Source organism: Marmota marmota, unplaced genomic scaffold (assembly GCF_001458135.2).
Source record: "Marmota marmota marmota unplaced genomic scaffold, marMar, whole genome shotgun sequence".
Lineage (NCBI taxonomy): Eukaryota > Metazoa > Chordata > Mammalia > Rodentia > Sciuridae > Marmota > Marmota marmota.
Window position 1 is genome coordinate 51,851,780 of NW_025999968.1, and position 23,936 is coordinate 51,875,715.

The following is a 23,936-nucleotide window of genomic DNA, read 5'->3' on the forward strand; positions in this document are numbered from 1 at the left end:
TTCTCTCTCTCTCTCTCTCTCTCTCTCTCTCTCTCTCTCTCTCTCTCTCCCTCTCTCCATTTCCCTTCCTGGTACTGGGATTGAACTCAAGCTAGGCAAGCACTCTACCATTGAGCTATACACCTCACGCCTAGGAGTCTATTTTTAATATGCACAAAGTACCCTAGCATAAGTGACTTTCTATGAACTTTTGGCAATAAATATTTTCTCCACTGCTTTAGATATGTAACTGCATGTGATTTTTTTACCCAATCGGGTAGCTTTCTTGCCCTATCCTTAGCTATGTTCCCAAGGTATTTGGTATAGAGATTAAAAACTAATATTGAGATATGTTTCTCTCTAAGTTGCCAAGCTTTTCATAATCATCCTCAAATAAAGGATGAATGAAAGCCCAAGGAGAAATTGTACTTTATAAGTGACAGGAGCTATCTCTGCCTCCAAGTTGGAGGAAAAAAAAAAAAAAACTCTGATTAAAAGAGTTTAGAGCTGGGCACAGTGGTGCACACCTATAATCCCAGTGGCTTGGGAGGCTAAGGCAGGAGGATCACAAGTTCAAAGCCAGCCTCAGCAACTGCGAGGCACTAAGCAACTCAGTGAGACCCTGTCTCTAAAATAAAATTCAAAACAGGGCTGGGATGTGGCTCAGTGGTCCAGTGCCCCTGAGTTTAATCCCCTGTACCAAATAAATAAATAGAAGAGTTCAAGTGCAGGAGCTATAGCCTCACTTTGCAGATAGCACAGAACTCTTTTATATGAGCTGCCTCAACATTCGTGTTTACAACCACCCCCACCATGCACATAAAACCCCTTTTCTACTTTTCCTGGTAACATGAATCTCTTTCCAGGGGCAAAGCTGTGGGTATATTAGTAAAAGAACCAAATCAGCAGTATGAGGCTCTGGAAACTGTGCAATGAATTGAGCCCTGAGGCTGAAATAACCCACAAATTATTTCCATAATCATGGTTGATCTCCCTTGCTTTAACCTCACCCCCTACACACCCAGGTTTCTTTCAAATCCAGCCCCTCCAGAACTATGTGGATTACAATAAGTAGAATACAGAAAATGCCCTCATGGATCCCAAACAGCAGTAATTTCCTCTGAAAAGGTTCATTTTGTGCTTTATCCCACATAAGTACCATAAAAAATTCCCATAACAAGAAGACACAGAGGTATTCATGAATAAGGTCTTATGTTTCCACAAAAGAACTTCATACAATGTGACCTATAGGGTATTTAGATTCTAGTAGCAATTTTATGGCCTTGAAAGTCCTTTCAAAAGGAATTCATATAAGAGGAGTGTAAGAAAAAAAAGGAGCCTCCTTGAAACCAATCGGATGATCATCTAACTTGTATGGTGAAGAAAGAATGGCCAGAATCAGGATATGGTTTAGAAATATTCCCAATGAGGGGTCTAATTTGAAAGATTTAAAAAACTTGCTCACTTTTTACTATAGCCATTGATATCTTTCCATGTCCTTCTCAGGGTCAATAGCAACACTAATAGGATAAACATGATACCACTATGAGGCTTTGGAAAAAGCAAGGCTTGGTTTAAATACAACCCTAAAGAAAGGCTCAGTTCAAATCCAACCCTGAGTGCAGTGGCTGTGTGCCTCAGTATCCGTTCCTGTCTCCCTAAGTGTTAGCTTTACCAAACATAGTCCATATCGATATGTTAAAATATGGACCCACAATCCAATTCACTGCAGCTCTAACAATTAGAATGACTCATCCTGTAAAATACTTTCAAGATGGTGGCATACAGTGAAAGCTCAGTAAAAGATAGCTGCTGATATTACAATAATGTTGCTGCTCTTAAGGTGCTTGGGCATAGCCTCATTTACAAGATTTCCAATTAATAGATAAAAAGCAATGCCAGATGCATCAAACAATAGTCTGTAAGATATGTAGAAGAATATTTTTATGACCTTTGAGCATGCAGATGTTCACAATAGGCTACCCAATGCATTACTCATCAAGGATGATTTGAGAAGTGAGAATACAACAAATGACACCTTTAAGGGAGCAAAAGATAACAAACACACTGTGTAAAAAAGGTACTTGTAATGAATGTCATTAAAAAGAGAGAAAAATGATATAGAAAATATGTAAAGAATTGCCATGAATCACAAAGACAGAAAACTCAATGGAAAATAGGCAGGAGATGGAAAAAAGTACTTCACAAAAGTGAATGGTATTGAAATGCCTATCAAACACATGAAAAAGTGCTGAATTTCATGCTAACAGTGTAAAAAAGAAAAAAGATCTGACGATACCTGGAATTGCTGAGGATAAGGAGCATGTGGAATTCTCCTTGGTTACTGAAGGGACTGACATCATTTAAACCACTTTGGAAACTGGTAATCATTTTGGCGGTATCTGGTAAACCTGAGCACGCACCTGTACCATGGCCTACCAATGCCATTCCCAGGAAGAGACCAGATAGAAATATGGGCAAAAGAATCCTGAGAAAAGGTACAAGAGTGCTCGTGGAACACTGCTTATGATTCTCCAAAGCTGGGAACAACCCAAATGTATCCATGGAAAAGGCCACCATATGTCCCAGTTGTCTTAGGACTACCTCAGCTCACAACTTTCATCCTGGCATAATTATCAAACATCTCGTCTCTAAAGTGTCTTTGTGAATGCTGTCAGCATCAATGGGGAAGTCAGAACTTCCAGGAACCATTTTTCCATAAAAACACTGGACAAATTGTCAAGATGAATATTACCAGCATTTTGGAAATCAATCAAAGTCTTGCAATAATCTGAGGTGCATTTATTAGAGACGAATGGCTAAATCTCAGTAAGAAAACAGGTTCTATGGCATTTCAACTGGCCCCATTCCCATGTCCATCTCCACATCTGCACAATCACATGGAAACGAACAGCCTAACAACTACTGGTGGGAAAGAATGAGTTTGAACTTCATGCTAAGATCCATTCTCAGAGAATTGTCATTACCCACCCTGTCTAGCACATCCCAGGAAATCCCATTCACAGGGCTTGCCATTTTTTGACTCAGATCTCACTCATGCTAACAGTCTACTCCAGGGATACTTGTGAAAAACTATTAATATCACAGCTGCCTGAGGCAGTGATAAAAGGTGGGTCAAACAAGAATTTGACCAAGAAACTTGAGGGGAAACAAAGACATAAGATTTCCATAGGGAGCTTTGAGAAACCCTGGCATAGTTATGGGAATTTAGAAGTTCACACACATGCATTGAGCTGTACATGTCCAGAAAGCCCTGAGAAGGCCCTCAGCTCATCCTCTGACTGACCAAATGGTTCTGTGAAAGCACCAAAAGATAAATAGACTTTTTTTTTTAATGAACCACATATAAATTCTGGAGTTGAAATATAAAATTACCAAATGGGCTCAACAATAGATTTGAGTTGGCAGAAAAATAAAGTAGTGAACTTGAGGTAAATCAACTGAGATTATCCAATCTAAGAAAAAAGATTAAAATAGACTCTCAGTGACCCGCAGCACAGTCTCAAGTATATGAATTTAAACCAAAAAGGGGTTACAGAAGGAAAGGAAAGGGAGAAAAGGAAGACTGAAGAAATATCTAAAAACCTTCCAAATGTGATTTATAAACATACACACACACGCATGACTACACATACAAGAACCACAGTGAATTCCAGGTAAAGTAAACTCAGATTGATTCTATATACATCATAATCACACTGTGTAAAAAAAAAAAAAAAACACAAAATCTTGAAAGTAGCAAAAAAGCAACCCACATAAATGGAAGCCTCATAAGAGGAACAGCTGAATTCTTAGTGGAAACTATACAAGCCAGTAGGCAGTGGGAGGACATTTTCCAAGCGCTGAAATAATACTGTCAATTAAGAATACTATATCCAGCAAAACTATCTTTTGAAAAATAAAGAAGCAATTAAGCCATTCCTAGATAAACAATGTCCTGTTTGCATCATAGAAGACATGTTCATGGTATTCAACTAGTAGGCTGGTGTGGATATGTGGGTAGGGGAAACTAATACTCTGCCTGAAACTTCCATTTCTTGTCCAGGTTGGTGGTTACATATTTATTTTGTAACAGTTCACTGGGCAGAGCATTTATGTTTTGTGTACTCTATTTCTGTGTGGTTTCCTTCACAGATTTTAATAGAGAAAACACAGACACTTTGTCTTTATGTAAGAGAAATCGACATACTTTATGCTTCTTACTTTAATTTCCCAAATAGAAATAACTTACAAAACTTGATGAAATAAACTATTTCTTCCCTCCATACCTTTTTTTTTTTAGCTCTTTCCTTGCATAGAATATTCTCACTGTCCATTTCACCCAGTTTAACCCTGTTCTTCCTATTGTCTGGGCCTTACCACAATGTAAAGATTTGTTCCTGTGTCTGTGCCTCCCATTACAAGTGAACACTTTTAAGGGTGGAAACTACGTTAAGAGGGATTCTCAACAGCCCTGTGTATAGCACAGATGCAGTATGGAACGAAGGTTTGAGTGATTAATTCATTAATGGGATAAACAAGGAAGGCCTTCATGATTGAAAACCACCAAATATTCTTGCAGGATATATCCCAATTAAAAAAAAAAAAAACTCAGGATTCCTTATAACAGCAAATATTAACCCTAAAGCAGGAAAACTATTTTTTTAAAAAATTAGCAGTCAAACTTATAGAACACTAGGTAGTGAGCTCTGATACAATGAGGAAGAGAAACTATTTAGGGACAGCAAGTCCTTTCTGGGATTTCATCATTATACTTTATGATTAATATTAGAAAAGAACAGATTATGATACAAAAAAATTTTGACAGCTAATCATGTCTAAATTAAGGATCTCATGATCCTTTCTTAAATGCTACACAAACGGTACTGAAGCTACGTGAAGAAATTCTCCAACTCACAGCAAACTCGCCAAGTTTCTCAAACCCAAATCACAGCTCTCCTCAGGCTTCACTATGAAAACCTCTGGATGGGAACTCTCATTCCTGGAACTCATTATAGATGTATACTCTGTCATTCGCCCCTTTTGTTTCTATAATGAACAACAGACAAATCCCACCACTAAAATGAAAAAGGGGGGTGGGAGGGGTATCTAGACAGGAGAGGAAGGTATCCCATCCAAAGGTTAGAAATGTCCTGCAAAGCAAGTGTCCAACAAACCTGAAACAGGAAGGCATCGCCCAGGGAATTGCTGAGGCAGAAGACGAAGTCCTTCTTGGGGTGCTCGGGCACAGCCTGCACAATGCTGTTCTCCACCCAGACGGCGTGCTTGGGGATGCTGTTGTGATCAATTCCAGACCTGCCGTCACTCTCATAGAAAAAAAGCGTGCATCCTGAGGAAGTAGAACAGCGGGCCATGTCAGTATTCGACATTGGGGCAGTGAAAAGTCAGTGTAAAGTGTAAGCTAACATTTGTTAGCAGGAAAGGGCTAGAAGTTAAAGTGTGCAGAACCCAGGACATAAAGAGAATGGGTCATGCTTATACTCAGGTTTATGACTGGCCCAGATAAAGGTTAAGATCTTAAACCACAGCTTCTAAACTAGTAAAGAGCTCTGCACATGGCTTCAAGTTCTTTGAGAATCTTACTTCCTGTGTTGGCATGTTAAGCTATGGGCATCCTTATAGGCATATGGGGGTCCTAAGGCTCCTTTGCCCAGCAGTGACTGCAAATGTGGCTCCTAGGTTCTAGAGTACTGTATCCAGTACTGGGTGAAGACTCAGCAGTCATTACTGCTCAATTGAAGCCATTTCCAATGTCTCACATGACAGGAAACCAGAAAATGGATTTAGTTTTTGGACCACACCCTTGGAGAAAAAATATATAATACTGATTTTAGGTGCAATTAAGGTACGAAAAGAGATGATACGTTGTGGTCTCAGATCTATCTATACATGGTTTTGGTTTTTTCTAGAAATAAGCCATGTTCATGTCCTGTTCTGAGAAAGGGGAAATGAACGGCACACATAAGGAGGTCTAAGGGAAGCCAGAATTCTGGTCCACACTTAACTACACTATAAAACTGAGACAGTAGCAATAGAGCTATTTCATAGGTTTCGGGTAAGGCGGCTTCATTAGAGTCTTCCATGATCACCTGAACTGGAAGCTCATTTTAATAGCAATTACTAGCTGAACACTTACTCTCAACTAATTGAAACCAATTTCAGGGAAGCCTGGGTACACTTGTATAACTCTTCCTCAACTTGCACATTCCTTACCTCCAGCAAGTATCACGCTTTGGGGAATTACAGAGCCTGTGAATGTACAATCTATTTGGTTACAGTATGAGTCTCTAAAGGAAACTTGTTCATATGCAATATGTAGAATAATGAAGATCAATAGAAAAGTCGTATTGCCTCAGAGGCAATGTTTCCTCGCCCATAGTATTTCACATTTCCTCGTGACAGCTGCTGAGAGCAACATCCCTAAACACAGATCCATGGAGAATACTGGTCTGCACGGCCCACTCACTTCACACTGCCCCTGCCCTTGGCCCAGTTTAACCAAGGACTCTGCTTAAAGTCCTTGCAGGGGCTGGGGTTGTGGCTCAGTGGCAGAGTGCTTGCCTAGCATGTTTGAGGCACTGGGTTTGATTCTCAGCATCACATACAAATAAAATAAAGATCCATCAACGACTAAAACTATAAATATATATTATATATAAAGTCCTTGCAGCACAGAGTTCCTGAGCTTTATAACTTCATACCTGTTGTCCTTGTCTCCATAATTCAGGAGTCTCCATTATACCCTCTACCAATTTAAGTTAAACTTGCTTCTCTTTTTAAGGATAAAGTTTTCTGGTCATTTTTTTTTTTAAAGAGACAATGTCTTATGGTGCTTAGTTTTATAAATTTTTAATAAAGCTTAATAGAACAATTCTTAAATTTGGGATTCTTTGCTTACATATGACTTAAACACATACTGTTCAGTGTTCTATCTCAAAACTGTTTTCCCCATTAATCCCTGTGATTTTGGAGATCTCGAGGGTTTTCAAGGAACACTTTAATCAAAACGCTAAACCATCTGTACCTCCTAGTCTTATGCCTTAAGAATGGGAATTCATTCAGTAGAGATAAAGAAACATAAGAAAAAACAAAAACGGAAAGGGACACCATTTTCCTCTAAATCAGAGGTTCTCTGTGGACAAATTGACAACGCCTGCAGATATTTTTGATTGTCACAACTTGGTGGGGAGGTGCTACTGGCATCTAATGAGTAAGAACAGGCACTATACAGTTGGGTTCTTAAAGGTCCCCAAAGGCCCATGTGTTGGACACTTAGCCACCAGGGATGGGGCTACTGGAAGGTGTCAGAACATTTAAGAGGTGGGGCTTAGTGGGAGGCCTTTAGGGTTTATAGGGTATGGATTAGAAAGGGATAATGGGACCTCAAGTCCTTTCTCTTCCTCTCCTTTTTGCTCCCCAGCTAGAAGGTAAGTGGTTAACTGTGCTACTCACTCTCAACATGCCGTACTACCCTGCCACAGGACCAAAAGCAACAGGAACAACCAACAAAATGGACTCAAAACTCCAATACTTTGAACAAAAATAATCCTTTTCTGTTTATAAGTTGTTGATTGTCTCAGGTATTTTGTTATAGTAATAGAAATCTGATGAACACAAATAAGAAGGCTGTTAAGCATTGTATGCCCAGGGAAACCCCCAGAATAAAGAATTATCTGGAAAATGTCAACAGTGCTACTGTTGAGAAAGGCTGCTCTAAATAATCTTTATGACTCATCCAACCCTAATGATCTGTACTTAACACAAAAGAAGCAACACACTTTACTGCAGGTGGAGACTAGAAGAATAAGTCTATATTAATTAATATAGTAATGAATTAGGGGGCACCCACAATCCTAGCATGTGCACACAACAGTCCTTCCAGATAGCTGTTTTTAGACATTTTTAGCTTTCATTTGGAATCATCCACAACAGGAGGTGTTTGAAATTGGCTTTTACTCAATGATCAACTTGTTCTAATTTTAAGACTAACAAGAAGCAGCAAATCCAAGAACCACATACTCCCTGTTCAAAGTCTGTTTACCTTTATCTTCACTTGAACATAAGCTCTAAGCTCTTCAGCTACTCATGAAGTTATTTGCAAGATTCATTCTAGATAGGTTTTCTTTTAATTATTTATTTTGTGTAATACAAAAGAATCTCTGGGAAAAGTCTCTATCCCAGGGGTTCAGACTTTTCTTTCTAAATATCCAAGGATTGCTAAGAAAAGTCAGCAGTGAGTCTTGTTTCTGAGTGGCAAGTACAAAGCCCGCAGTGTGTCTGCAGATAATGGGAACCTGTCAGGATTAAGAGGTGAAGGGCTCTGTGGCTGCATGTTCTGAGCTGACTCCTGACAGGTTGTGTCACTCAGATCTGGGTCACCCAGAGAGCAAAGGCTTCCTCCTCTAATGGGCTCATGGACTATGCTCCCAAAAGCCTGCGCCCTGGCTTCCTGTGTCATTTATCCTTTAAGGAAATGGCAGAGGAAAGAATACTCCCATACACACCATGTTCCAAGTAAAAACAGTCACCTAATTATTTCTGTTCTATGCCACCATCATCGCTTTCAAATTTAGAGCAAGAATCACCAGAGAAGCTTGTTTAAACCACAAATTCAGGCCTGTTACAGATGAATTCTGTCCCTCAAAACTCCTATGTTGAAGTCCGAATCCCCAATACTTCAGAATATGATTATATTTGAAGATATGAACTTTAAAGGGATAATTAAGGAAAAGTGAGGTCATATGGGCAGGTGATCATCTAATATGACTGGTGTCTTTCCAAGAAGATGGAATTTGGACACAGGTATGGAGAGATGGCCACATGAAGATACCTGAAGAAAATGGCAATCTCTAAGCCAAGGACAGAAGCCTCAGGAGAAACCACCCTTGCTAACACCTTGGTCTCAAACTTGCCTCCTCGAGGACTGGGAGACAATACATTTCTGTTATTTACAACTCCCGGTTTGCAATCCTGGCCACCGTGTCAACAGAACCAGGTGTTGCTATGAGGGGATTGGGCATGACAGGCTCTTCTTGCTTAACCATGAAAAACAGTAAAACAAAGCAAAACAACAACCGACCAAGCCTCATTTGCAAGAGATGGGGGACAGGGCAGGGGAAGTCCTAATCAAGAGGCTTCGGGTTCCAGTGGAGGCAGATGAATAAGTTCTGGAGTTCGGTCTGAAACGTTGCACATAGAGTCAATGATAGTGTATCATACATTAGAAATAGTTAAGAGCAGACTTAATGTTATTATGGTCTTGCCACAGTAAAATAAAACATTAAAAACTTCACATGAAATAATTCTACACCATAACACAGAAACCTCCATCATGTGAGGTCCGAGGCTCATCAGTGGTGCATATTATACGCAGCCAGCGCCCCCCCTTACCTTTCAGGGACACCCAGTAGTGCTTCCACTTCCTGCGGGTGGCCGACTCCACTTTCTTGTTCTTCTTGTGCACCAGAAAGTTCTTGACCGCCAGCGCGCCGGCCTTGCGCACAGTGCCCTGCGCGGCCGTCAGCAGGATGTCGGACTGGCCCGGGGAGCTCAACGTGCCGCTGCTCTGCTCGTCGCTGTGCGCGGAGCCGGCTTCCTCCAGGCTCTCGCTCTTGGTGGTACTCATCTCCAGCTCCCGCCTGAAGTTCTCGTACACCCCCTGGCGAGCTGCATCCCCCGTGGAGCTGCTGCCGCTGTCGCTGCCCACGAAGGCCCTGCCGGTGGGGGGCGAGTCACTGGAGTTGGTGGCATTGGATCGCCTGGACAGGAGGTCGGTGTCGGTGGTGGCCCCTTCGATCCCGCTGTCTGCAAACTCGCTGCCCTCGCCTGCATTAACATCCTGGGGAGCAGAAAGGGGAAGAGAGACATGCATCACGGAAGCAGGAACCTAGGAGCTCCTAAAGGTCCGGCCAGGGGCTCTGTAGCTGCAGGAGACCCACAGGGCATGGCGGCTGGCCACTCCTCCTAGACCAATTCCTTATTACCCCAGCGACCGAGGAGCTGTTCAGGAAACCTTGAGCCACCCAGCACGAAGGCAAACAATCCATTTGGAATGTTTAAGAAGCAGAAAAGAAACAGGGAGCACTTCAAAGAGCTGATCATTTATCTGACTTAGATAAGTAGCTAATTGGCAAATCTGCTATTGAGATTCTCCCATGACCATGCTGAGAGAACTCAGCGCCCTCACCCTCACGGCTGGCCTTGAACTCCAGGAAATCCCACAGACAGATTAGCTCCTTGTTCCAGAGGTAGGGGGTTACAATGCATAACTAGGTGCTCACAGCAGATGTGATTTTTCTTTTCTTTTTAAAATAAAAGGCCTGCCTAGGAGTCTGTTTTATAATAGGGTGACTAACCAGATAGTGTACTGCCTCACCCACTCATCCAGCAGGACCCTGTGTCCCAGGAGCCAGCAAGAGTCCTCATGCCCTAATCAGCCTCCTTCTTGAAAACAGCAGTCTCACTCCACATTGTACTAAATCAGACTGTGGGGCCCGGGCTCCGACTCCTGCTCTCCAATTACTTTGCCCTTTCAAAGTGGGGATGCTAAGAGCCAGAAGCAGGTGACTCACTGCCCCTGGGCCAAATAACAGTTCAGAGCAACTGCCAAGATGCTGGGTATCAATTCCCACTTTTAAAACATTTGGAACTTCTAAGTGCCCCTGTTCTCCAGTCAAACATTTCCAGGGCACACTGGTCTGTTCCTAAATCAGAATTTTAATTGCTCTAAAGTGCTACAAGCATTTCCATAAACAATAATTAAATAATGGTAGCCATCAAGGGGAGACAATGACACCAGTATTGGACAGGACGACCCAACAGTCGTATGGATAAGGAAGGACACTGACTTTTATCAAAGGAAGAGAGCAGGAACAAGTCTGACACAGAGGGGATGGCAAAGGAATACACAGTTTGATGACTCTCCAATTTTGGAGCTTTTACCAATAAATAACTAATTATGATTGAAACATGTTAAAATGAACTGGATATTCTGGATTGTCATAAATAGAAATGCTTTGGATGCCAATCTGTGCTGAAAGGCAATTGGGCCCAAAGAGCCATGCCACAAACTGATATTGCCCTGTGTAAGGCCCAGACAGGTGCCATGCCCACATCTCCATGAGTCTTACTTAGTTGTTCCAACTTAGAATTGTTCAAAGGTCATCATGAAAAAATTCTAAGTGAGCAACTAAAAGAGGTGCAGAGCCAGACCTGGAGAAAGGTGGGAAAGGGCGGTGGAATGGTAGCAGGGTGTATCTGGACAAGCTTCTGAGGATTGGGTCCATTTCAAGTAGAGTTCAGACCTCTGGGAGTTAATAGGGACTTAAGAGGACTCTTAACCCTGTGCTATGATTTGGACATGGTTTGTTCTGCAAGGGTTTATATGTTGGAAGCTTGGTCCTCATTGTGACAATGGAGAGAGCTGGTGGAAGTTCTAAAAGGAGGGAGGGGTCCAGTGGGAAACAATTAGGTCACTGGGGGTACCACCCTTGGAAAGGATTAATGCTAGTCTCTTGAGTTATTCTTGCAACAGCAATTTGTTATTAAAAAGTATGCCTGACCCCTGTATCTCTGTGGCTTCCTTTCTTGTCATGTGATCTGTCTCTCTAATATGGGCTTCTACCATGACTTTCCAGAAGGCTCCCACTAAAGCAGCAGATGCTGGTATCATGCTCTTGTACCTCTAAAACTATGAACTACTTGAACATGTTTTCTTTACAAATTAATCAGCCTCAGGTGTTTTATTTTAGTCATGACAATTGGGCTAATACATCCTGTAATTGCTGGTCCCATCTCTTTGCTATCTGTTCTTGTGCCTATTTACAACCATGAACGGTCATAAAGAACCAGATCCAGTTGGTAAAAATCCTCTATACAAACAGGAAAACACTGTTATCAACCCACATTTCTCCCTAGCAGGACATTTACCATATGCTTCCCTGCTAATATAAGACAATAAGGAAATTTGACAACCATTGATTATAGATAACCATGAGTCGTGGAAGATAAGAAGTCTGCGAATTTCCCAAACTTCTGGCTTCATTTTCATATGTCTCAACCCTTCCCTGATGTGGGTTAGGTATGTGTAAAAGAATCAGCTATAATTGCTCTTCTCTGAAATGCAAAGAGGTGCAAGGCTTCTCTATGAGACAGGAAAAATATAGGCCACACAGACAGCATTGCTAGTCCATCAGAGAGACTTAAGTACAAAGCAGGTAAGAATTAACCCTAGGCATCTTTTAATTTCCAAAGTTCCACAACAAGAAGGAACACTACAAGGACATCTCCCGATTAACAGATAAGAATACTGGAAATCATAAATCTGGCTGGTGGCAGACTAGAATTTGGCGCCTGCGCTTCTGAGTATCTTTCCCACTGTTATATGGCAGTTCCATGGTAGAGCACCTGATTAGATTTTGCCTAAACATTCAGCTCCTGCCCTCCTCTTGGTTACACAGTGCCTTCTAGGATTTCCCAGGAAAAACTGGGTAATGGTCCATCCATTTGCCTTGACTTATCCAGCAAAGAGCTTAAATGCTGAAAGTGGAGGGAACCAGGCCAACTCTCTTACAGGTTCTTAGTGCCCTATGAACCATTCATCTCTCTACAGAATACCCGCAAATCTCTCACCATGTAAACAAAGCGTTAAGGCCTCTGAGGACACTCACCTCTGTCTCACATCTGAACATCTGCTCATGCCACTGTCACGGTAACCGTGCAGTAGCCCAGGCTGTGTGTGCTCAGCTCTGAGATGGCCATCAAACTAGGCCAGGAAGGGATTCCTCCAGGTAGGAGGCTGGCTGGCCACAGCTGAGCAGGCACATGTGACGCAGTGTGATGCTAGGCAATGCTCTGGGATCTGTGAACCAGGACAACTCCACCTCATCCCTAGAAGTGGTTAATCAGGCTTGGCCACACACATCCCCCAGCTGATAGGTGACCCAACCCATTGGGAAGCAGATGCCTGCTGCCCTGCCCCAAATCTTATGAAGTCATGAAGCTTGGTTGTCCCAAATATCCAGAAGCCCATCCCCTAGTGTGGAGAATGGGAGGACCCAGCCAGGATCACTGCTCAACACTGTTCTTTCTTTCCTTTGCTGTGACATACATTTTCTGTGGTCAACTTCTGGAAGGCTCCTCCTCCTATTTACCTTGACATCCAGGACATTTCACAACAGAGAACGCTGATTCTCCCCATACTTAGGGCACCTGTCAACCTCCCACCTCTTCTCGACCTCCAGCAATACAGAAGACTGATGCCCGCGATGAGGTCAAGTGGGAGGCTCTGCAGTCTTCGTAGCAAAGGCAGGGTATGTTCCTTCTTACCAAACGAAACGACTCGGCATCTGATTTGTCTTCAACTACTTAGCCAAATACTAAATTTTGACCTAAAATGTCAGAGGAGGGCTGGGGTGTGAACTCAGTGGTACAGCATTTGTCCTGAATGGGCTAAGGCACTGGGTTTACTCCTCAGTCAGAAGAAATCAAAAGAAGTGGTAAGATCCTAGACAAACAGAAACAGTCCCCCAATATGGTGCATGACCCTACAGAGATTTCCAGAAAACTGCATTTAAAAAAAAAAAAAAAAAAAAAACCTCTCCATGTTAGAAATGCTCCACTGAAGAGCCTTCCAATTATGAACATTCATGGGCTGGGAAGGTTCTTAAGTCCTGCTCTTCCGGGACAAATCCTCTCAAATCATATTTTCAGAGCACTCACCAGTTTCCATTCTCCTGGCAGTTCCTCAAAATGAATGTATGTACTTCCCTCCTGGATGTACAAGGGGCCAACTGTAGCCCCTAACATGCAAGAGCTGCAGGGCAAGAGTCTTCTTAGTAATTCAAGCCGGGCAGCAAATGCTCAAATGACTTCCTACAGTAAACTGGGGAGGCAAGAGGCGAAATCAAAGCCTGTTTTCACTGCCTTGGAAACTGGAGGGTCACCCAGCCAGAATATGGACTGGTGATACATTGTAGCAAGGCTCAAATGTTTCCACAGGAGACTTGCAAACCTAAGTACTCCAGGGAGAAGATTTTCTGTGTTGATATGCAGACACAATTGTGAAAAGGTAATTAACTACAAAGTGCAAGGGCTCTGGGACAATTCAGGGACAGCAGAATCAATTGGTCACTTATAGTTACAAGTCAAATGCAATTAAAAACTGCTTTTTGATCACCTTAATTTCCCCAAGGGATCCAGCTTAGCGTGAACATACCTGTGCGGAGAAGCTAAATATAATGTAGGAGAATTCACTGAATTTCAGTGGGGCAAGGGAATTTTGAACTGTAAAAGCCTTAAATTAGAACTATTTCTGCTTTATTAAATTCTAAAATGTTCCTCCTCTTGTTTTTCTCTTTCTTATCACCAAAATGTAAGAATCCTCCTCCCACATGTACCCACAGACACCCACTCATACACACACACCCGCACACACACCCACACACCCCATCTTTGGTTCTCAGCATTGCCCTTGGTTTACTCACATACCTATAGTGATCTCAGTAGAACAAATATCAATTCTAGGTAAATTATTCTGCACCATTCTGTGCCTTACATTGCTCATCTGTACAACGAGGATGGGAAATGATCAACCTTTTAAGACACTTTTTAAGATGCTACGTAACCCAGGAAAAGTGTCTAGACTGGTATTCAGCACACAGGAGCAACTCATAAACGCCAACTGTAATTACCATCACCTCCACCTTCAGCCTTACTTAACACTTGAGCCACTGGAGGGGAGGCACTGCCTGACCTCAGCTCCAAGCTTCTGGTGCTAACATGTTAGAAGGGCTGAGGAATCTGGGGAAAATAAAGTCTCATGGGGAAAACAGAAGGAGCATAAGTGTGAGCTTCATACTAATGAAGCTTTTTAATGATTTTTAAATCCATAAAGCAGTACAATAAAAGAAAATGGTGACACCAATCTACACTGTGAATTAGTAACTACTGGGCATTATTACTAACCATTGTCCTGTCTGATTTGCTAGAAATGGGAAGCCAGCTCTATTTTCCCTTTTCCTGCTTTCCCAAAGCAAAATCTCCATAACCTTTTCTGTTTCCAACACCCATTCCTCCTTCTCTAATGATTCCCAATGGGAGTGACTCACAGTTTCTCTCAATCCAACCACTGAAACTGAAATCCTTGCTGTTACTAAAAAGGGACTCCAGAGTTAAGTTGGCAAAGGCTTGAAATGTTGCTTCAGGTAACTTCTAACTGGAGAGTGTTTTATGTCCAAGTCCAAATGAATCATCTTCTCTCCCTTCATCTGTTTTTTCCATGGATGTGCTTTTCCCTTGTAATCACCATTCCTCTGCTTCCTAACCCATCGTACGTCACACTTCCAATCCCTTTGAGTCCTTTCCTGGAGCCACATCCTTGGTTCAGCAATGAGTTCTCTGTTCTCACTACCTTCCTTCTACTAATCCACCCCCCACAACGTAGCCAGAGAAGCCTTCCAAGTACAAGAAGAAAACCCTCCCCAAAAGCCCAGCATGGGAGCTTGAGCTCTGGATGCACCTCGGCACCAGTGACACTGAAGGACTCATTCTAGAGCATTCCTCTTTGCTCTTGGGAGCAGTCATGCTCCTCCTTTTCTGCACCTTCTCTTCCCCCCCCTCCAATGGCCACGTCAGCTTCTCCTAAACATCTCCTCTCCCCATCCCCAGTTCTACTTCATCACTCGAGGCTCTTTGCTTTTGCTCAAATGTGTGAGGGGCCCTCCTACTGTATAAATCTTCAGCCTCCTTCCTCCTTTCCTTCAAGTCCCAGCCTCGTCTGCCCTTCCCCAAAGGCCCACCCTGAGCACCCTACCTGGAAGTGCCTCCCCCTGCCCCCCACCCTCCCACCACCCCTTGCTCTTCCTTCCCCTGCACACGTCTTACTTGTGGTGCTGTCTGTCCTCTGCCACACACCCCCATTTCAGCACAACTAGCTCCATGAGCTCAGGGATCTTTTCTCGTTGACACATCCCAAGTGCCAAGAATAGCACCTGGCATGGGGTAGGCACTTTAAAAATAATTGTTGAATGAACTAACTGCTGCTCGTTTCCCACCACAATCTCAAAACAAGGAAAACAGTTTCTCATGGAAAACATTTTAGTTTGATTTAAAGGTTTAGTCATCGCCAAGCACAGCTCACGCGCCACCAAAGTTGCGATGACAAATTAGTCCTAACTGTAAAGCTTAAATTCGCAACGCTCAAGCAGTCCAGTTTTATTATGTCTTGTACGGATGCAACCGGAATTCATTTAAATATTTTTCTTCCTCTCTTTCTTTCTTGAAAGTAAGAGAGATAAGTTAGCGGGCTATCTTACGACCTCAGCAAGATACTCTGCCAATGGGTGACCCAAGTGACAAAGTGAAAAGCCTGTCAGGTGTTTCCTAAGTCCTCCACTGGGCTCCATGGAGACCCTGTCAGCCCCTCATAGTAGGCTGGTTTCATGGTCCTATCCAAGAGGGTCTCGAGTTCCTGCTCAGAGGGCTCTGAACTTCAGGCACCAGCTATGCTACAAAACCAACACTTACACCTTGTGACACAATTTGAGTTGAGGGGCACAGACTTTCCTTGTGTACTAAATTAAAAATTTGATTTTTAAAAGACTAAACTTTCTCAAACTGTTAGCATAAATGGGCAGTTCTTGGGTAGGAGGTGGAGTCCTTAAGATACTTGCAGAGGATCCCTAACACCTTCCTTTGCCAACTACCTGTGTAAGAGGCAAACTTTGCTCATCTAGTCCAGCCAAACAACATATTGCAAGCCAGCGGACACACAGCAGACACAAGCACTAACAACAGCTCCTGGAAAGAGGGGCCACAGAGATCACAAAAATACACAACAGTGCCTCTCATTCCGTGTCATTTCTTGTAAACTTTAGAGAATAATAAAAAAAAAAAATCTTAAAAGATATCTTTGTGAGGGCTGGGGTTGTACCTCAGTGGTAGAGCACCTGCCTCGCAAGCATGAGGCCCTGGGTTCGATTCTCAGCACCATATAAAATAAATAAATAAATAAAAATAAAGATACTGTGTCCATCTACAACTAAAAATATATATTTTTTAAAAAAGATATTTATGTGAACATCTAATGTTCGTTTAAAATGAATCAATAAGCATTTTTTTACGTTTCTATTTCAATTACTATGGTGATAAATATCTACAGATATAACTTGCATAAACAGAAGCTTCTTGGAGCCCAAAATGCTTTAAAAAAAAAATGGTCTGAAAACTGCTGACATAAGTTATCTCTCAACTACTTACCTACCCACCCACACCCCCGAAAAAGATCTTGGCAAAAGAGACAATGGGCTTGTTTTCAAAATAAGAATCTCATTGCTTAATTTACATGCCAGAAAAAGAAAGATAAAGAGGGAGGCACAAAATAGCAAAGGGGAGGAAATGCATTGAACAGAAATAGAGGAAGAAAAGGAAGAGAGGGATTATTTAAAAATTGATTTCACATGAAAATACTTTGTTTCATGAAAAAATAATGTGAGGCTCTTAACTAGAAAGCTCTAGGTAGACTTGAGACCCCCGGGCCCCCTGAGTTGTTATACAAAAGGGTGGTCCATGTGTTTTTCTCAGGAAAAGGTCCAAATCCTTTAGCCAGTTCTCAAAGCAATCTATGACAAAAGCTAAGAATCACTTGGATGTAGATGCCAAGTTTCAGCTTGGGAAACAAACTTATTTCTGAGCCATTTCAGATAAGTTGTCAAACAAAACAAAATTTTAAAAAATAAACACAATTTTGGGGAGGAACTCAAGATCCTCTTCTGCTAACGCTGCACCCTTTGTCCTGTTCAATAGGATCACAGACAGATCAAAGAAAGCTAGCATCAGGTGTGGCTTCTTCTAGAGCTATCCTGGTCATCTCTCCTTATTTTTTTTTTTTAATTTTTATTGTTGGTTGTTCAAAACATTACATAGTTCTTGATATCTCTCCTTATAACCACTGTTTCAGGTGACAGGAGTGGACAGGAGCTTCCTTTTCAGCCCACAAGTCCATGCTTGTTTCTATACCAGAGTTGAAGATATTGATCTTAAAGTCTAAGGACAAGGGAACGTGCCACCATGTGGGGTATCCTTTGGGGAAGAGGCAGCCAGCACAGAGCCAGCAGTCCTGGGTTTTAGTACAGTTGGGAAACCTTGTCACCTGGTCTCTTTTGAACCCTTTTGCCTCTGGAAAGCAATGGGGCTGGGTGGAGAGGTAACCCATGAGGTCCCTCCAAGGAGTTGGTGACAGGAAATCAGGCTGAAGTGAGTCCCTAAGCTCTGGTTGAGAGCTCTGCCTTATCCCATTCCCACTCTATACAATGGTGGGCAGCATTTCTAGGAATGCTGAATGAAGTGTTGGAAACTGTGGTCAGTCACACTCACAAACCTAATCCCAGGGATCATACCCTGGCTCACATTCCCTTGCAACTCTCCCAAGACCGTGGCTCCTTGAGACAGGCTCAATGCAGCTGGGCCTCATTCTTCCATCTCCCAAGTGGATGAATGAAGCTCTCCTCACCAATCTCTAAGCCAAATCTTCCCTTGGAAACTCAAAACCTGGCTGCATGAGGGTTGTACCATCAGATGGCATTGTTTCTTTCCAACTCACTCTTTGATAGTCTCAGAGCTACAGAACAGCTGGGCTCTGAAACATTAAGTCAGACTCCACCATCACAACTAATAAGCACTGTTTACTGAGCATCCGTATTTAGTGCAACAAACTGTGCTGCAAGTTTTCCACTCATTCCCTCCGGGAGTCCTTCTATCAGCTTCCTTTAAGGGGCACTGAGATCCATGGAGGTTAAATAACCAAGCAGAAACAGGCTCAGACTCCCAAGCTCAAATATCCTGACACCTTCTTAGTTGCACAACATCAGGCTTCCCTCTCCTCTCTGTAACCAAAGAAATACAAAGAGAGCCAAGTTCAGGCCAAAAGACCAATTAGCCATCAATTAAAGCCAAGAGGCAACCTGTTTTATGCTTTTACAGAAATCAATACAAGTAAATTCTGCTTCACACAGTATGAGGTTTTACTCACACAGACCCGCAACACAAACTTACATGCATGGTGGGTGTGTGTGTGTTTGTGTGTGTGTGCGCACACACAAACACAAACACACAAAATGCACACAAGGTCAGATACATGGTTAAACAAAGAACTGTGTACCAGACACTGTGGCACATAATACACACCACTTTAAAGACCTAAATATGAACTCAAGGGTGATCACAACTCACTAACACATCCAACTACTGAACAAATACAAAAACAGTTAGAAGAGCCAAAAACTCTTTTTTTGATCATTTTTGAATCAAATCAAATTGTTCACATTATTTTGGATACAATGTATTTTCTCCAGGCTGAGAGGCCATGCTCTTGGGCCAAATGTTTGCCAGGGATTTTCTCAGAGGGGAGTAAGATTGCTGTTAGGACTTGAAGGGATTCAACTACATCACCAGAGCAGACAAGGAGACTTTAATATCTATGATTCAAGCTCATTGGAGAGGTCCCTTAGGTCAAAAACTTAAAAAAAAAAAAAAAAAAGAATACTTTTCAAGGGAGCTTCCACACCCACTGTCTCTTAAAATACACTGTTTGGAACACAGTGGGCTCAAACTTAGACTAGGAAATGTGGGAGGATGGATAGTGTTGTGCATAATTCTGTGGTTTGTTTCAAGTCATTAAAGATCCTTGCTCAACATATAAAGTCAATACGAAAATAATACTTCCGTTCATTTTATAGGCTCAGCAAAAGGCTTCCAAGCATGCTATCCCACTAGATTCTCCTAATGGCCCTCTTGGAGGCCGGTGTCAATCTTACTGGGCAGAGAAGGATCCACAAGATGGAATGACTTGCCCAAGGTCACCCAGTGGGTAAGCAGTGAAGCCAGGATGCAAATTGTCCTTCTTAGGATTCCTAGTCCATTGCATTTTGCATTACATTAAGCACTGACTTATGAGACACTATACTTAGATGATCTCACTCCCATATATTAACAATTTTAGAAGGCGGCAAGCCAAGGAATGGAGAAGTCATACAGCAATTACACACGAGAACAGTCAGTGGGACCGGATCTAGAAGGGGAACTGCCTAGCTTTGCCCCTCTTTCATGGGCACCCATGACTAAAAGGCTCATATCCCCATCAGCCAGCTGGGTATGGGGGCAAGCAGAGGTCTGGCTGTCCCCAAGTTAGAACCATAGAGATAAGGACAGCCGGATACCCCTCTTAAATCTTACACAGAGCAGGTGGTAACTTAGCATTGCTCCAGGTAAAAGTGAAAGGCGAAGGTGACATCCCAGCTTTAACAGTCTATGTCACTGTGCCCTTCCCTAATCCTAAGGCCAGGGATGCCAATCTGACAAAGCCTTCAAGATGGCCCTTCAGTACCTGTCAGGGGACCTTTTAATAGGTTTCCCATCTCCATGACGTCTCGGGAGTAACCCTTGCAGGGTAGGCAAAGGGACCACAGGGGCTTATCCTGTCGATTCGGTCATTATAGTCCCAATTCAGAAAAGAGCTGGGTTAAAATTCAGGCAGTGCCTCCAGATATAAGCTTCATATTCAGTTGGGGTTTTTTTAATATTTTTTTTAGTTGTCAATGGACCTTTATTTTATTTATTTATATACGTGGTACTGAGAATCAACCCAGTGCCTCACACATGCTAGGCAAGCACTCCCCCACTGCGCCACAAACCCAGCACCCCCATGAGGAGTTTTTTGAACCTCAGGTTCACCCTTTTTATCAACTTCATTTCTTAGAAGATTTGGATACAAACACCAAACTACCCTGGGTCTATCAGGCCACACAGCACCGCCAACAATGATGGAAAGTACAAATCTAGCAAGTTCCCCCTGCCTGCTTTCCTGAATACCAGTCACTACACTTTACAATCGATCTTGTTCCATTTTCCCTGAAAGTCATTTTTACCCTCCTCCTTCTTCTTCTCACAGTGCTGGAGATCAAATCCAGGGCCACATGCATGCTAGGCAAACGCTTTACCACTGGGCTCCACTCCAAACCCTGGCATCCCCACTTTGATAGATGAAGAAACTAAGGCTTCAAGACAGTGAGTACCTGGCCCAAAGTTACCCAAGTAAGATGAGGTAAAGCCAGGAATGTGGCTTGGACACCATCAGCAACACTCGTCCACATGAAGACATGGTCTCAGATCAAGTTCATTTAGCTCCCCCAGGCCCCTCACCATTTTCCCACTCTATTTAGACCCCTGTGCCAACAGACTTGTAGCTCTGAAAGCCTAGTGCCACCCCTACTGTGCACGGCAGGTGCTGACTGCAGTGGTCTCTGCTGCCCACTCAATGACCAACCTGAAGCACAATTGATATGTCACTTCCCCTAACCTCAACATAATCCAAAATTCCCTGAACTCCCCCACAAGGAAATATAGTACTAGAAAATGACCAAAATGTACAGGATTGCTTGATATTATCTAATATTAAGTAACATTGCCAACTAAGCTAGCAGGTCCTCCTTTCATCAGTACACTTCTTGAATCTTTTAATAATGTGTCCACACCCACTGTCTTATGTATTAGACCCCAAAGCAGGGCAGTTGAGCATCCTTATCCCATTTTTCAGAAGAACAACTAGAAGTCAGGGTTTGCCCAAGGTCAAACAAGTTGGCTGCAAAGGAGGATCTGGAACCCACCCATGTCATTCCTTCCGCTACACCTCCCTCCAGAGATGGGGCTGGCCAGCATTGCAAGGAACAGGAAATTGAAATGGCTCCTGGTAAGACAGCAAGCCTGCCAACCCCAGAGAGAAGTTGTCAAGTGACCAGAGCCCGCCCTGAATTAAAGATCCCTCTTCAGATGAGCTGCCTTCAAACAAATTCCCACCTGCTGCACTGAAGACGTAAGCTCTAAGTGCCTACAAAGCACCATGCCTATTGTCCACAGAAAGGACCAAGCTAAAAGACAGCTCAGATCAGTGGGATGCTGCTGAAAAAGTGAGTTGAGAGGCAGTTTCCCAGTTTGAACTTGTCAGCTTCATTCTCATTCCTAACACATCACACACACACACCCCAAAACACGCAGGCACCCACACACAGGCACATGCACACACACAGAAGCATACATATGCACACTTTCCATGATCTCCATCCCTTATCCACAGAGCTACAGAAAGGTGAAGCGGAAGCCACTCTAGGACAGTAGGCACCAAGAAAACAGGAGGAAGCCCAATTTAAAAGGTGGGAAATTTCTAAGAGCAAAATCATGCACTTCAAGAGTCATGCACGGGTTCCCAAATATTGAAACAGATTTCAATCGCTTTACCTGAGTTGTTTTGGCTCTTCTGCCTTGCATGCTATTGCTATGATTAATTTGTGGGTTGGTGGCACCTTCCGAAAGACAGTGAGATTTCCTACAGGGAAGTGTGTTATAATTACTGTACGGAGCAGTCTCTTCGGCAGCAGCTGGTGGCATCTTATGGTTTGCGAGATCAGGAATATCAGACACCAAATTCCGACAATAGCCTGCAAATTTGCTCCTCGGTCCCCCGTTTGCCGTCACCCCAGAGTTTTTCTGAGCATACAAGTCATCCAGGGAATTGGCACGCTGACAGGTGCTGAGCTGCCGGGGACTCGCCTGGGTTTCCATCCCCCGAGCCTCCTCGCAGTCCTTCTCTTCCGCGGAACCCAAGATTTCTTCGTTGCTTGTTAAATGTTCTTGGCTCAGATCAGAGAGTGAGAATTCCAGGCTGTCCTCCCGCCAGATGTCTGCAGATTTGGAGCGTTTCTTCTTAAAGCTCACAGTCTCCATGAAAGTGGGCCCGTTGGATGTATAGGGATGCTGCCTCCTGTCTCCCTCAGCCAAGTACGTAGCGTCATCCCCGTAAAGCCTGCTCTCCTCCGAGTCTGGCATGCTTTGCACGGAGGCTGCGGTGAGGACGATGCTGCTGTCTACGCTGGGTGTGACAGAAGAGTCGGTGTAAGACACGGGTCTCAAGCCCATATCTACTCGGTCCACCCAAATGGGGCTCCCGAAGTCCTCTAGGGTGCCTTCCTGGGAGAAGGGTTCCAAGCCATTTTCGGCCAGGGACTGAGGGATGCTCGGGGTGCTGCTGGATCGGGTGCTCACTTCGGAGTTCCTGTGGATCACCTTTCCCGAGGAGGCGTGCCTGGTCCGCCGCGTCTTGTGCGACAGGCGCAGCGAGCGCGACGTGTGCTTGCGCCCCAAGCTGGAATGCTTTTCTCCGTAAAAGTCATGGTCTACATTTTGACTTTCTGCGTTTCCCATGGTTTTATGGTCTGCAGCAAAGGGGGAGGGGGAACAGAGGGGATAACTGAGTTACTTTTAGAATGGGTATAGAGTCCGACACAGCACGCAGGGCGAGCAAACACCTTGGCTGGTGGGGGAAGGTAATGAACAACCCAACTTCTTACATGCCCCAGGGCAGTTCTGTGGACTTTTACCTGGTTGCAGATGAGAACTAGCATCATCTGCTGAGGTTGTCCCTGGAGATGTGAAAGGTGCCTAAGTAGGATCCTTAGAGTGTTAGATTTGTCCCCCGAGGCCAGATGCCCAAGGATACCCGGAGTGCCTCTTTTATACACCTGGCAACTCCTCTATTCCTAAATCCACGATTATATGCTTAAAGTTCTACTCATATAATAAGTTGAAAACCCTAAAGTTCAAACCAATGTATCTACCCAAGGAGTATTTTTCTGTTTGGAATTAGGTATGTATTCCAAAGCAAACAAACAAAAATTCAGAGGTGTGGGCTGGGGCTGCAGCTCAGCCGTAGAGCATTTGCCTAATGTGTGAATCCTTGGGTTCGAGATCCAGCACCACACGAATAAATAAAATGAAGGTATTGTGTGGAGTGGAGGTAGGGATGGGTAAAACAAAATAAAAACCCTGTTCTGCATCAGACTAATGGGTTTAGTTCTGGGAGCACATCCAACCTGCAAACATGAATCTGG

General features: G+C 43.3%; 1 protein-coding gene across 1 annotated transcript in view; it reads right to left on the reverse strand.

The window, feature by feature from the left end:
• Tiam1 (TIAM Rac1 associated GEF 1) overlaps nt 1-23,936 on the reverse strand; it is a 182,295-nt gene that overhangs the window by 100,990 nt on the left and 57,369 nt on the right. Inside the window, exons 4-6 of the mRNA XM_048803941.1 lie at nt 22,288-23,261; nt 9,391-9,838; nt 5,157-5,329 (exon numbers count right to left, since the gene is read on the reverse strand). Coding sequence (XP_048659898.1) covers nt 5,157-5,329; nt 9,391-9,838; nt 22,288-23,250 — 1,584 coding nt within the window. The 5' untranslated portion in view covers nt 23,251-23,261. The remainder of the gene's footprint in view (nt 1-5,156; nt 5,330-9,390; nt 9,839-22,287; nt 23,262-23,936) is intronic.